This window comes from Pseudophryne corroboree, chromosome 9, assembly GCF_028390025.1.
Source record: "Pseudophryne corroboree isolate aPseCor3 chromosome 9, aPseCor3.hap2, whole genome shotgun sequence".
NCBI classification, from domain to species: domain Eukaryota; kingdom Metazoa; phylum Chordata; class Amphibia; order Anura; family Myobatrachidae; genus Pseudophryne; species Pseudophryne corroboree.
This window is the reverse complement of record NC_086452.1, coordinates 457,880,766-457,894,263: the sequence shown is the minus strand read 5'-3', so window position 1 is coordinate 457,894,263 and position 13,498 is coordinate 457,880,766. Positions and strand designations below refer to the sequence as shown.

Genomic DNA, 13,498 nt, shown 5'->3' with positions numbered 1-13,498 from the left:
GCATGAGGAGCAATGGCGCACAGCTGCAGTGCTGTGCGCTACCTTGGTGAAGACTGATGTCTTCTGCCGCCGTTTTTCCGGACCTCTTCTTGCTTCTGGCTCTGTAAGGGGGACGGCGGCGCGGCTCCGGGACCGAACACCAAGGACTGGGCCTGCGGTCGATCCCTCTGGAGCTAATGGTGTCCAGTAGCCTAAGAAGCCCAATCCGGCTGCAAGCAGGCGAGTTCGCTTCTTCTCCCCTTAGTCCCTCGCTGCAGTGAGCCTGTTGCCAGCAGGTCTCACTGAAAATAAAAAACCTAAACTATACTTTCTTTCTAAGGGCTCAGGAGAGCCCCTAGTGTGCATCCAACCTCGGCCGGGCACGAAATCTAACTGAGGCTTGGAGGAGGGTCATAGTGGGAGGAGCCAGTGCACACCAGGTAGTCATAAATCTTTCTAGAGTGCCCAGCCTCCTTCGGAGCCCGCTATTCCCCATGGTCCTTACGGAGTTCCCAGCATCCACTAGGACGTCAGAGAAAGAATCAAAAACTAATAGGATGTTTATTTGAACTTTTGTTGTATTTCCGCAGAGAATCAAATCCCTTACAGCTCCGAAAGAGATCAATCGTTGGGCCAAGGACTCAGAGAACACCGCTCCCTTCTGCCCAAATGGGGGTCACATGAAACCCACTCACGTCATTGTGGAAACCATGATGTGACCGAGCGCCCAGCCTCCTCCTTGTCCGGGGAGGTAATCCCTTCGTCCAGGCTGTTTACTAACCCTCTCCTTAGATTCAGGTTTATGGAGATCTCTATTTGCACTAGCATTTGATTCGTCGGCTCTTGTAGAGAACGTTGTATAATATGTGTGCGCAAGTGCGTATTTTATAACCTTTTGTAGTGAGTTCCTGGTCTCTCTGTGCAGAGACAGCCTCATATCACAAAGATTTTAAAGATTTAATTTTTTTATATATATATATATTTCAGTATACATTTTAATTGTCTATTACTTGTATTGAAAATGTGACAACGGAAAAGTAACAAGGGTTTTACTGACAAACCTGAAGCAGAGGTGGCCACCCGTAATGAGCCAGCTTGTTGGGGAACTACAAAACTTCGTCTGTCGGGGCATGCTGTCATTTGTAGTACAACATCAGCCAGAGAGCCAAGATTTGGTTATTCCTGCTCTATAGCTTTTATTCAAGAAAACCAAAAAGATATAGGCCTATGGGAAAAAACAACTATATAAACCGAAGAGACATTAATTTTCATTAGTCTTATACAAGTTTCCAAATGAAAACCGACCTTTGATTGGTCACTGCGGGTGATGTCACAGCTGTGTGAGTTGCAATCTTTTACACCAGAGTTTCCCAAACTCCGCCTTTACAGTCCAGGTTTAAGGATATCCATTCTTGAGCCCAGATGGTTAAATTAAATTGACTGAGGTACTAATTGAGTCAAGCATGGATATCCTTCAGCCCTGGACTGCAGTAGCAGTGTTTGGGAAACTTTGTTAAGCAATTAATTTTAAAAACTGTGAAGAATTTAATTACGGAGACCCAAAAATTATTATTATTTTTTTAAATGCTGCATTGTGTATGTACAGTTCTGATGTACGATAATATATTCCATGCAAACTTGTTCCTCAATAACCAAAGCAGAATCCACCCGCTGGAAACGGTCATTGTCACCAGGGTGTGTGACAGGTGTTGGGGTAAAGGCCTTTTCCCCCCTTCCACAAATTAGCAGTGGTTCTCGTCTCGTGTATTCCCAACAGGTCATTTTTTTAGGATCTCGGTCTGTGGAAGCAGGTGGGTTAACTATTGACCAAGCAACATAAATTAACAAACCTGTGCATGATTAAAGAAATCCAGAAAACATGACCTGTTAGTGGCATTTGAAGGCTGGAACGGTGAACCACTGAATTAGTGGATTCTAACCTGTAGCGTTCTGCATTTTATATGGAAAGCAGCATTATTATTTTACCGCACACCGGATAGAAAGTGATATTGATGACCTGGCCGTCAGTTTTGTGTGGCGGCCCAAGCTGGTGCCGGAACTCCCGCAGACTGAAACCAGACACTGAGGAGTTTCAATACGAGCAGGTGCTATGGGAAACAGGTGCGAATGGAGACGTTTTGCAATTAAAGTACCAAAAGTAATTAAAAAGTATCACTTTTAATTAGTGATGAGCGGATTCGGTTTTACTCGGTTTTACTCGGTTTTACTCGGTTCTCAAAACGGCATCTTATTGGCTCACGGATGTCACGTGTTTTGGATAGCCAATAAGATGCCGTTTTGAGAACCGAGTAAAACCGAGTAAAACCGAACCTCGCTCATCACTACTTTTAATTTCTAACAAAAGGGGATATATAAATTATTGCAAGCTTCCAATGCCCTTGTTCTTGGCAGGATATGAATGAGGTAAATTATATATAGTTTGTGCAAACAATGTAGGAATCGGCACAGGAGCCTTGAAACTAGTTTTAATATCATTTGGGGGGTTTTTTTATTTGCAAAACTTGTTTTTCTTCCCTTCACGGCTCTTTGATTGCTCATAATGCGTGCATGAAATACCTGTATTATATGGCTGCTTATCTGATAAAAGCATAACAGCCACACACAAGCATTAAGTATACCTACTAGTCCAAGCCGTGGGAAGGATTGCTCCTCCAGCCCTCAAAAGTAAGAAAAATTAGGTAGATTCCTCTATTGCCACCTTGTGGTTACTCTGCAGATTGCAGAAATTGGCTTGGCTTCATAAGGATCCATTAATAAATCAACCATTTAACAGCAGCTGGTGATCTGTAACCGTGGACTTTGATTTACAGAAGTGTTATGCAGACAGGAAATAATTATCCATTGTCTTTACTCACGCTGCCTTCAGATACAGAGTCTGAATAGGAAGCCAAAGTAAAAGTCCTGAATTATAGGGTGACTTGTCTGCACTGGTGGAATCCATGAGGCATAGTCCACCCACAGAATCCGGGCATTGGGGCAGATTTTTGGGGCAGATTTATTAAGCCTGGAGAAGTGATTAATGCACCAGCCAATCAGCGCATGTCAAGTTAGAGGCCGGGTTTGAAAAATGACAGTTAGGAGCTGATTGGCTGGTGCCGTATCACCTTCCACTTTATTTCCATCCAAGGCTTAGTACATCTGCCCCATTGTTTGAGAACCACTTCCGCACCAAATATTTGTTATTTTGGGTCTATGGCACTGGGGCAGGAGGAGACGAGTGGTTAATTCTGCAAAATGTTTCATTAATGGTGGGATTTTATAGAGGACAGATTACAAGGTGGTATATAAAGACGATACAATAGGATGTTTATGTAAAATACTGCAAAGCGGTTCTAAGGCTTTATATTATCCCCTTATGATTCCTCTGATTAGACTTTATTATATCTGAATTAAACCTTCTTGCAGGTGACCCATCAGCGTAAAACATTTTTACTGTATAATTAGACTGTGGGATAAACGGTCAGTGCTGTAATCAGCCTCATACATTTTACTTGCCACAAGTTGTATGAATATATCTGCGAGTGAGGTACTACCTGGTGTGGTTACCTCTCTCGTGGCGGTCCAGACTGTGCCGGAGTGGCATGTGCTGGAGAGAAAGCGGGTGAGCGTCAAATCCTGCTGTGTGGAATCCGCAGTGATGGTTACGCACTGTTGCAGATTCAGTTTTGGCTGCTGCAGCTTTTCACAGGATACAGTTAGTGCAGATTTGTGATTTATAAGTTCCCTTCTCTGGACAATTCTTCAGACGCTTTCTTTTTTTTCTCTCCCCATTTTTTTCAATGACTACTTTTCTTTTTTTTTTTTTTTTTACTATTCCCAAAGCTTTTTCTAATAGTTGAAAAAAAATGTACACAAAATGTGTCTGTGAAGGAACCCGGATGATAGCTCTATTTTGTATTAGCGGTTTTGTGTAGCTCTCTAAAGCATTGCATGTAACAATGTGCAGTTTGTGCCCTTTTCCATTTATAACTTGGTTTATTTTGTGTAATTTATGTACTGGTGACTTAATAGCCTTGTGTCTATATTCTTCCACCTGGCTTTGTCTGCAGAGGATTTACTCAGGGATACAGGAAACGCGTTAGGTGGATCATTTTGCACAAAAGCTTCACCACCAGCAAAAAAACAAGAACCCATTCCTACCCTCTGGAGGCCGCAGACCCACCACACTACTGCCACTAGTCAGAAAGATGAATAGAAAGTCCAGGCTCTTCAGGCAATTTAATCATAAGGCTTCATGAGTCAGTAAGTTAATATATAATTTGCAGGTACTATTAGATGAACAGAACAGAGGGAACTAAAGAGTTACATTTGATGATGCCGCTCTCTCAGCTCTTGGCCCATAGAGAATGCAAAGTTATATTGCTGCTGTAATTGGTTACTTATGTATAAAACGTCCAGCAGCCAATTACAATGCATCACTATTGTGCTCTGGCAAACATGATAGTTTGTGAACTCTGCCTGTGCATGACCTGGATCATGTGACCTGCTGGGTGGTCTGGAAACTGACAGTTATTTGCAGCCACCCACTAAGCAAGGATTTTGAGACACCTAAAGGGCCCTACACACTTAGAAGATTATCTGTCCAATCTGGCTGATTGGAAAGAAAATATGGCAATGCCTGTAAGGGAGTGAAAAGGGGCAACACGTTCAGCCCAGTAAACCTTTGGCCGGTTTCAGCTAGTAATCATTACAAAGCTGTACAGTTACAAAAAAAAAATTATATATATATATATATATATATATATATATATATATATATAGCCAAAGAGCTGAATACACCAACAACACTAAATGCATAAAAAAAGTGCACAATCACTACGGTGCCATCACTCAGATTCCTCACTGAAAGACCAGGCTTCACCTCTCATCCGCATCCTCCCCAGCACATTCTACTCCAGACTTATGGACCAGAGACACCACCTTCGTCAGGAGAAACACTCCGGGTTATCTCAGGAAAGGGAACCACACCAAGACACAACTCCCATTACTTCAGACGTAGGATCAGAAGTCTACTGTCTCAGCAACTACATAGAAGCTTTACAAGGGCATAGAATAAACCTCTGTCCTAGATAGAGGCTCTGTCCTTTGGACACGAGTACAGGATGTGAGGCGGCAGCAGCAGACTCTTATGGCTGTCCTATTGGCAGTTGTGAGCAGCAGCTGCTGCAATGTTTCCTAGATAATGCTTCCATAAACCAGGACACCCAGTATAGCCTGATGAAGTTTCCTCTAACAAATAATATTCGCAGCATTTGAACAACAAAGAAAAACAAATGTTATTTTGTGTTATGCGCAATATTTAAAAAAAAAATGTTATTTTATAAATATCCCTATAAAATAATAAGTGAACTTTTTTAATAATGTTCACCACACAAATCACCGTCTTTTCTTTGTGGTTTAAATGGCGTGCACGAGCTGTAACAGACGGCTTCCGCCAAAGATAGAACTTTCCCGCACACACAGGAACAAAGTAACATTGAAATATCACTTTAGAGGTTTTGGCCACAGTAAAGCCACCGGTTACATTCTATTGGGCATACAGTTGGGTGTGCAAAAGAAAATTGCCTTGTATCAGGTATGGGAACCTCTATAAGTAGGTGTGAACATGAGGTATTTTTTACATTGATAAAATTGTCTTGCAATAAAATACAGAAAGTCATCTAATTGCAGTTACAGCAGAGACCTGTTCTGCCACAGTCACATGACCCTAGCAGGAGATTAAGCGCCATCGTTACTGGGGGTATTTCCCAGCCGTGAGAGAGCAAAAAGCACTTTCTACATAGACCTTTGTATCTGCTGATTTATCCTGTAATGTTAGAGGCTTTTGTAATCAACATCAGTAATAAACGGATTTAAATCATTATGAGTCATTGCTTTTATTATCCAAGACTGCCCACTTACCCAGCAGATGCCCCATTGCTAAACACCCAGATCACTGTACAAAAGCAGAAATTGGGATTACACCGACCAGTGCGACAGAACAACGATATTGTGCAGAAATCGTGCTGAATTGTGCGTCTATCCAGAAAGGAGAATACCTAGTTTTTTCCTTCTCTGGCTCTTGTGCGCAAAGGTCTATAATAAATAGGACATTTAATTGCAAGCCTTCTGTACAAGTAAACTAAAAGTACTCACATGGCTGTAGGCATCCGGCTACTTGTCCCAAAGGATGCTTACCTGACACAATCACCGGGACACGGTATAAATGAGGAATCCGGCTTCCATGACATTCCCAGGATGGGATGATGAGAATATGAGTATAATGTATTAGTCCTAGTTACATAGTGAGGTTGAAAAGAGGCAAAATGCCCATCGTGTTCAACCTGTATTCTGTGTTAAGCTGTTCATATTATAATGCACCTGCTGGAGTAATGGCTTATTACCAATTGACAACTATGGTTCTTATCACTCCCAGATATATAATGTCACTATGTTAAATGCTATAGCCTTGGATACCTTTTTCAGTTAGAAATTTGTCCGATTTATTTTTTTAATGAATTTACAGAGTCCGCCATTATTACTTTCTCCGGCAGGGAGTTCCAAATCTTTATTGCCCTTACCGTGAAGAACCCTTTCCTACGTTGTGTACGGAATTTTCTCTCCTCTAGCCTCAGCGAGTGCCCACGCGTCCTATTCAGAGTTCTTTTAATAAACAAATCCCCTGCTAACTCCTTATAATGACCCTTTACATATTTGAAGATAATAATAATGTCTCCTAGATGCCTCTTTTCTAGTGTATATATATTTAACCTAGTAAGCCATTCCTCGTACTCCAGTGTCTCTAACCCTTTAATCAATTTAGTAGCTCGCCTTTGAAATCTCTCGAGTTCACCGATATCTTTTTTTAATAATGTGGTGCCCAAAATTGAACACAATATTCCAGGTGCGGACGTACCAATGATTTGTACAGCGGCAGGATTACATCCTTGTCCCTATGCCCCGTTTTATGCACGCAAGCACTTTACTTGCCTTCTTTGCTGCATTTTGACATTGTGTACTGTTATTAAGCCTATTATCAATGAGTACCCCCAAATCTTTTTCCACCAGAGTTACCCCTATATATTCCCCATTTAGAGAGTGTAGGATGCAAGTGCCCAAAATACATAACTTTGCATTTTTTCTATATTGAACCTCATTCTCCATTTAGACGCCCAGGTTTCATGTTTAAATAAGTCATTCTGTAGAGACTCCACATCGCCTTCTGTTACTACCCATCAGTGGAAATTCCTGACTCCCAGATAGCACATACAAATGATCCTCTGGCATCCTGCGGTCATAGCCCTTAATACACACGTACACAGGTAAAATTCCATATTTTATTAATAAAAACCCAGTTATCCACATTTTTCTTTTAAATACAGAAAAGAATATTTACAAATGTGCCCAAAACAGGAGTAAAATAAAGTTCTCCGGATCCTGTCGCCGTAACGTATTGTGCTTTCTGGAGTACATAAGAATACCTAAATCTGTAGAAAAATACTTTACAAGTTCAGTTGCTTTAAACTCATTACAGATAAAAATACTCGTTTCGTAATGCGGGTAGACTGGACGAGATCATTGAGAATGCATAGGAAAAACGGTACAAGGAAATTAATTTTAAAGCCTTCAGTTTAAATGCATCATTTAAAAACCCAAAATAGGGATCTCCGTACCCACAAATATTGCATATAAAAATACCCTTCAGTACCCGCTATGGCACAGAACACGCACCTGGCAAAACGCGGACCGTGCTGGTTCTGTTGGGACGGTAGGTACATCCGCTACTATGGCAACAAAAAAAAACCACTGCCCTGGTGAAAAACAGTTTATCACCTACGCACAGCGGAGGCAGACATTTTGTGGGCCGGACAAATATTCACGGGGATGCAGCCAATCCGTTCGCTGGATCCGTGTCATGGAAGCACTTTGTATATATACATGAAATTGCATCCTATGAATTCGCAACGTTTTCCTAGTGAACCTATAGACTGCCGCCCAAAGTGCCTCAGTAATGCCGCCCAAAGTGCCTCAGTAATGCCCCTTTCTCCTAGCGAACAGACAGGCCGCGTCCTGTGAAGGCTCGTTCAGCACACAAAATGGCTGCTGCCCCTTGGGGTACATGACATTTGCACTTAAAACATCTGAAAATAAGGGGAATTTTAACAAGGCTTAGGGAAATTCTATTTAAAATATCATCCAGTCGATTTTCCAGGCATGAACCAGTGCTTTGGCTACGGATGTCTATATTCCGTTGCACTGGTTCAGTCAGTCAGCGGACGCAGAACACATACAAATGGGAGGTATATTGTTTTCTAAAACACGCTACCCTCAGAGTGCGTTTCTGCCTTCTCACCCCTGGCAGTGCAAGTGTTAAAAATAGGATCTGCAATAGCAAAAATAAATATGAGGACGCGTGCTACGTAACCACTCACAACAGGCACGAGAGCGCCAGACGGGGAAAAGACAAAATGGCAGCCAGGGGTACTAACGACAAAAGTGACGGGGATTAAAGTAGGGACTCACAGTTCTTGGAATTGAGTGTGATATCAGTGCCAAGTAAGGCGTTAATAGAGTGACTCCGCTGGTGGGCCTGTGTGGCAGTGCATCATGGGAGAAGAGACATGTGGTCGGCCGTGTGGTGGGGGGGGATTAGTCTAGGAATCTGGGTGTGTCTGCTTTGCAAAGGATAAAGGCTGCATGGGGAACCAGAGATTGGCAATCAGTGAGCACGCTAGTGGGCCTTGGTGGCAATGCATCATGGGAATAGAGACTTGTGATTGGACGTGTGTGTGTAGGTAGGTGTTGGGGCGTCTAGGAATCTGGGTGTGTCTGCTTTGCAAAGGATAAAGGCTGCCTACAGGAACCAGAGATTGGCATTCATTTGGCGTCACTTTGCTGTTTGGAGACCTATGGTATACGGTGCGCATTCTGTGCACTACTAAAGTGAGGAGTGTAGGATATAAAAAAAAAAGTGAGAAGACAAAGTGCATTAGTGTAAATAAAAAAACAAAAACAGTGCCATTTGGGAGAATAAATGTGCAACAGTAACGTTCACTATATAACGCAATAACAGCTTTACAAACACGACAGAGGGAAACGCCTCAACCCCACGGCGTGAGCAATTTTCCCTTGGACAGGGTGAAGTTTAGGGGGTGGATTAATCAATATGATCAGGAACAGATCAGACACAAACCAATAATAATAGCACCATGAGAAGGAGGAGGGGGGTACACACGTGGGGAAACACACTAAAGTGTAAAAGTGAAAAAGTGTTTTCTAATTTATAAGTGCCGAAAATAGGTATTAAAAAAATAAATAGTGAAGCTTATCTGTGCAGGAAGTCACCAGCTGGGCAATACTGCGCCCGCGTGTCCCATTACAGTGGTCAAATACTCAGACTGGGTGGGGTGGTGGGTGAGGGTAAATGATTCAGCTCCTCAGAGGGTCTTTGTGCTTGTCTTGGATTCCAAGGTGTGTTTGAGGGTCTCCCGCTCGCCCCCTGGCAGAGGGTTTCGACTGATCACTAGGTCCAGCCTGTCCCCGGCGTCGGAGAGAAGAGGCACGGCCAGGCAACAGTCAAAGTCTCGTGTGCGCACGTGGTTCACCTGCATGGAGGACACACAATACAAGGGGGTCAATTATTTTTCTGAAAACACTGCGTAAAGCAGCTGATTCACCACATACACAACCTCCACACTTCACCGGGATGACTGCCGCGATCACGCTGCTCGCCTGACAGGTAATAGTACACCATCTACACACATCTGGCAGCCATTTTGTGGACTGGGCCAATATTCAATAGTATGAAGCCTATCACTGCACTAGTCAGCTGTCGCACAGCACAGAGGCTGAGGCAGCCATATTAAGGATATTATAAGTCCGAGGAAATTCATATTTATTTAGAGTCATATTTACTATAGAATATTTGTGGGATATCCCCTGAAAACACACTAGCATCCTGACCCTAACCCCCCCCTTCTCGTAGCCTGACCCTAACCCTCCCTTCTCGCAGCCCGACCCTCCTTTCTAATAGCCTGTCCATAACCCTCCCTTCTCGCAGCCCGACCCTAACACTCCCTTCTCATAGCCCAACCATAACCCTCCCTTCTCGTAGCCCAACCATAACCCTCCCTTCTCGTAGCCTGACCCTTACCCTCCCTTCTCGCAGCCCGACACTCCTTTCTCGTAGCCTGACCCTAACCCTGCCTTCTCGCATCCTGACCCTAACCCCTCCCTTCTTGCATCCTGACCCTAACCCCACCTTCTCGCAGCCTGACCCTTACCCCCCTTCTTGTAGCCTGACCCTAACCCTCCCTTCTCGCAGCCTGACCCTTTACCTTCCCTTCTCGTAGCCTGACCCTAACCCTCCCTTCTCGTAGCCTGACCCTAACCCTCCCTTCTCGCAGCCTGACCCTAACCCTCCCTTCTCGCAGCCTGACCCTCCTTTCTCGCAGCCTGACCCTAACCCTCCTTTCTCGCAGCCTGACCCTAACCCTCCCTTCTCGCAGCCTGACCCTAACCCTCCCTTCTCGCAGCCTGACCCTCCCCCTTCTCTCAGCCTGACCCTTTACCCTCCCTTCTTGCAGCCTGACCCTAACCCTCCTTTCTCGCAGCCTGACCCTAACCCTCCCTTCTCGCAGCCTGACCCTAACCCTCCCTTCTTGCAGCCTGACCCTCCCCCTTCCTTCTCTCAGCCTGACCCTTTACCCTCCCTTCTCGCAGCCTGACCCTAACCCTCCCTTCTCGCAGCCTGACCCTAACCCTCCCTTCTCGCAGCCTGACCCTCCCCCTTCCTTCTCTCAGCCTGACCCTTTACCTTCCCTTCTCGCAGCCTGACCCTTTACCCTCCCTTCTCGCAGCCTGACCCTAACCCTCCCTTCTCGTAGCCTGACCCTAACCCTCCCTTCTCGTAGCCTGACCCTAACCCTCCCTTCTCGCAGCCTGACCCTCCCCCTTCCTTCTCTCAGCCTGACCCTTTACCCTCCCTTCTTGCAGCCTGACCCTAACCCTCCCTTCTCGCAGCCTGACCCTAACCCTCCCTTCTCGCAGCCTGACCCTTTACACTCCCTTCTCGCAGCCTGACCCCCCCTTCTCGCAGCCTGACCCTAACCCCCCCTTCTCGCAGCCTGACCCTAACCCCCCCTTCTCGCAGCCTGACCCTAACCCCCCCTTCTCGCAGCCTGACCCTCCCCCTTCCTTCTCTCAGCCTGACCCTTTACCTTCCCTTCTCGCAGCCTGACCCTTTACCCTCCCTTCTCGCAGCCTGACCCTAACCCTCCCTTCTCGTAGCCTGACCCTAACCCTCCCTTCTCGCAGCCTGACCCTAACCCTCCCTTCTCGCAGCCTGACCCTTTACACTCCCTTCTCGCAGCCTGACCCCCCCTTCTCGCAGCCTGACCCTAACCCCCCCTTCTCGCAGCCTGACCCTAACCCCCCCTTCTCGCAGCCTGACCCTAACCCCCCCTTCTCGCAGCCTGACCCTAACCCCCCCTTCTCGCAGCCTGACCCTAACCCTCCCTTCTCGTAGCCTGACCCTAACCCTCCCTTCTCGCAGCCTGACCCTTTACACTCCCTTCTCGCAGCCTGACCCCCCCTTCTCGCAGCCTGACCCTAACCCCCCCCTTCTCGCAGCCTGACCCTAACCCTCCCTTCTCGCAGCCTGACCCTAACCCTCCCTTCTCGCAGCCTGACCCCAACCCTCCCTTCTCGCAGCCTGACCCTCCCCCTTCCTTCTCTCAGCCTGACCCTTTACCCTCCCTTCTCGCAGCCTGACCCTAACCCTCCCTTCTCGTAGCCTGACCCTAACCCTCCCTTCTCGTAGCCTGACCCTAACCCTCCCTTCTCGCAGCCTGACCCTCCCCCTTCCTTCTCTCAGCCTGACCCTTTACCCTCCCTTCTTGCAGCCTGACCCTAACCCTCCCTTCTCGTAGCCTGACCCTAACCCTCCCTTCTCGCAGCCTGACCCTAACCCTCCCTTCTCGCAGCCTGACCCTTTACACTCCCTTCTCGCAGCCTGACCCCCCCTTCTCGCAGCCTGACCCTAACCCCCCCTTCTCGCAGCCTGACCCTAACCCCCCCTTCTCGCAGCCTGACCCTAACCCCCCCTTCTCGCAGCCTGACCCTAACCCCCCCTTCTCGCAGCCTGACCCTAACCCTCCCTTCTCGTAGCCTGACCCTAACCCTCCCTTCTCGCAGCCTGACCCTAACCCTCCCTTCTCGCAGCCTGACCCTTTACACTCCCTTCTCGCAGCCTGACCCCCCCTTCTCGCAGCCTGACCCTAACCCCCCCTTCTCGCAGCCTGACCCTAACCCCCCCTTCTCGCAGCCTGACCCTAACCCCCCCTTCTCGCAGCCTGACCCTAACCCTCCCTTCTCGCAGCCTGACCCTAACCCTCCCTTCTCGCAGCCTGACCCTAACCCTCCCTTCTCGCAGCCTAATACCAACCTCCCCGGGATACTTACATTCGGGATCCCGGCTGTCGGGATTCTGACTGCTGGGATCCCAACTACACCCCCCTGTATACATTGCTAAAGATACCAAGAGCAAGCGCTTCCGATACCCGGAATGACGCTTCAATTTCTATGGCTGAAATAGCGCAATCCCTGGTATGCAGAAACTGTGCCAGAATACATAACAACTAACAGAGAACTGAAACAAAGGACTGACCACAAGAGCTGAGGCCCAGCACAGAGGATAGATAGATAGATAGATAGATAGATAGATAGATAGATAGATAGATAGATAGATAGATAGATAGATAGGAGATATAGGGATTTTTGTTTACTTACCGTAAAATCTCTCTCTCGGAGTCCATCTGGGGGACGCTGCGCCGTTACTTGTGGGTTAGAGGTGTGTGGTAGTGGAGTTTGGCACAGAATCTATCAAAAGCTGACTCCTCCCCCCTCTAACCCCTCCCATCTCCTTCCTGCTCAGCCATATTCAGTTAACGTTTAGCCAAGCCAAAGGAGATAGATCAGAACAAAAAAACAACCAATTAACCAGACAAAACCATGGGAGGGATCGCAGCGTCCCCCAGATGGACTCAGAGAAAGAGATTTTAGGGTAAGTAAACAAAAATCCCTATTTCTCTGTCCTCCATCTGGGGGACGCTGCGCCGTTACTTGTGGGATTTCCCAAAGCAAGCTAATGAGAGGTGGGAGACGCTGACTGCATAGCAGTCTGTAAAATACGACGCCCAACCGAGGCAGTCTCCAAACCAAAAGTATGAAAACGGTAAAACTTTGTGAAAGTATGGACTGACGACCAGGTCGCCGCCCTGCACAGTTGCTCAATAGATGCACCACCGCAAACAGCCCAAGAGGCTCCAACAGCTCTAGTCGAATGAGCCCTAATTGAGTCCAGAACCGAAACATTCGAAGACACGTAAGCCTGTCTGATGGCCTAAGTTACCCAACGGGCCACAGTGTTCTTGGATGCCGGCCAACCTCGTTTGGGAGCATCAATCAAAACCAGTAAGGTATCCGTACGACGAAACGACTCCGTGCGATCCAAATAAAT

The 13,498-nt window shown here is 46.6% G+C and overlaps 2 protein-coding genes across 10 annotated transcripts in view; one reads left to right on the top strand and one right to left on the bottom strand.

The window, feature by feature from the left end:
• Window positions 1-5,860, top strand: part of SLC6A6 (solute carrier family 6 member 6) — a 120,748-nt gene extending 114,888 nt beyond the window's left edge. For both annotated transcript variants that reach the window (XM_063941252.1, XM_063941253.1), the window contains exon 14: window positions 570-5,860. In XM_063941252.1, the coding sequence (XP_063797322.1) occupies window positions 570-698 (129 nt within the window). In that variant the 3' untranslated portion in view covers window positions 699-5,860. The remainder of the gene's footprint in view (window positions 1-569) is intronic.
• Window positions 5,861-7,302: 1,442 nt separating this feature from the next.
• GRIP2 (glutamate receptor interacting protein 2) overlaps window positions 7,303-13,498 on the bottom strand; it is a 594,020-nt gene continuing 587,824 nt past the window's right edge. For all 8 annotated transcript variants that reach the window (XM_063941247.1, XM_063941246.1, XM_063941244.1 and 5 more), the window contains one exon: window positions 7,303-9,584. In XM_063941247.1, the coding sequence (XP_063797317.1) occupies window positions 9,417-9,584 (168 nt within the window). In that variant the 3' untranslated portion in view covers window positions 7,303-9,416. The remainder of the gene's footprint in view (window positions 9,585-13,498) is intronic.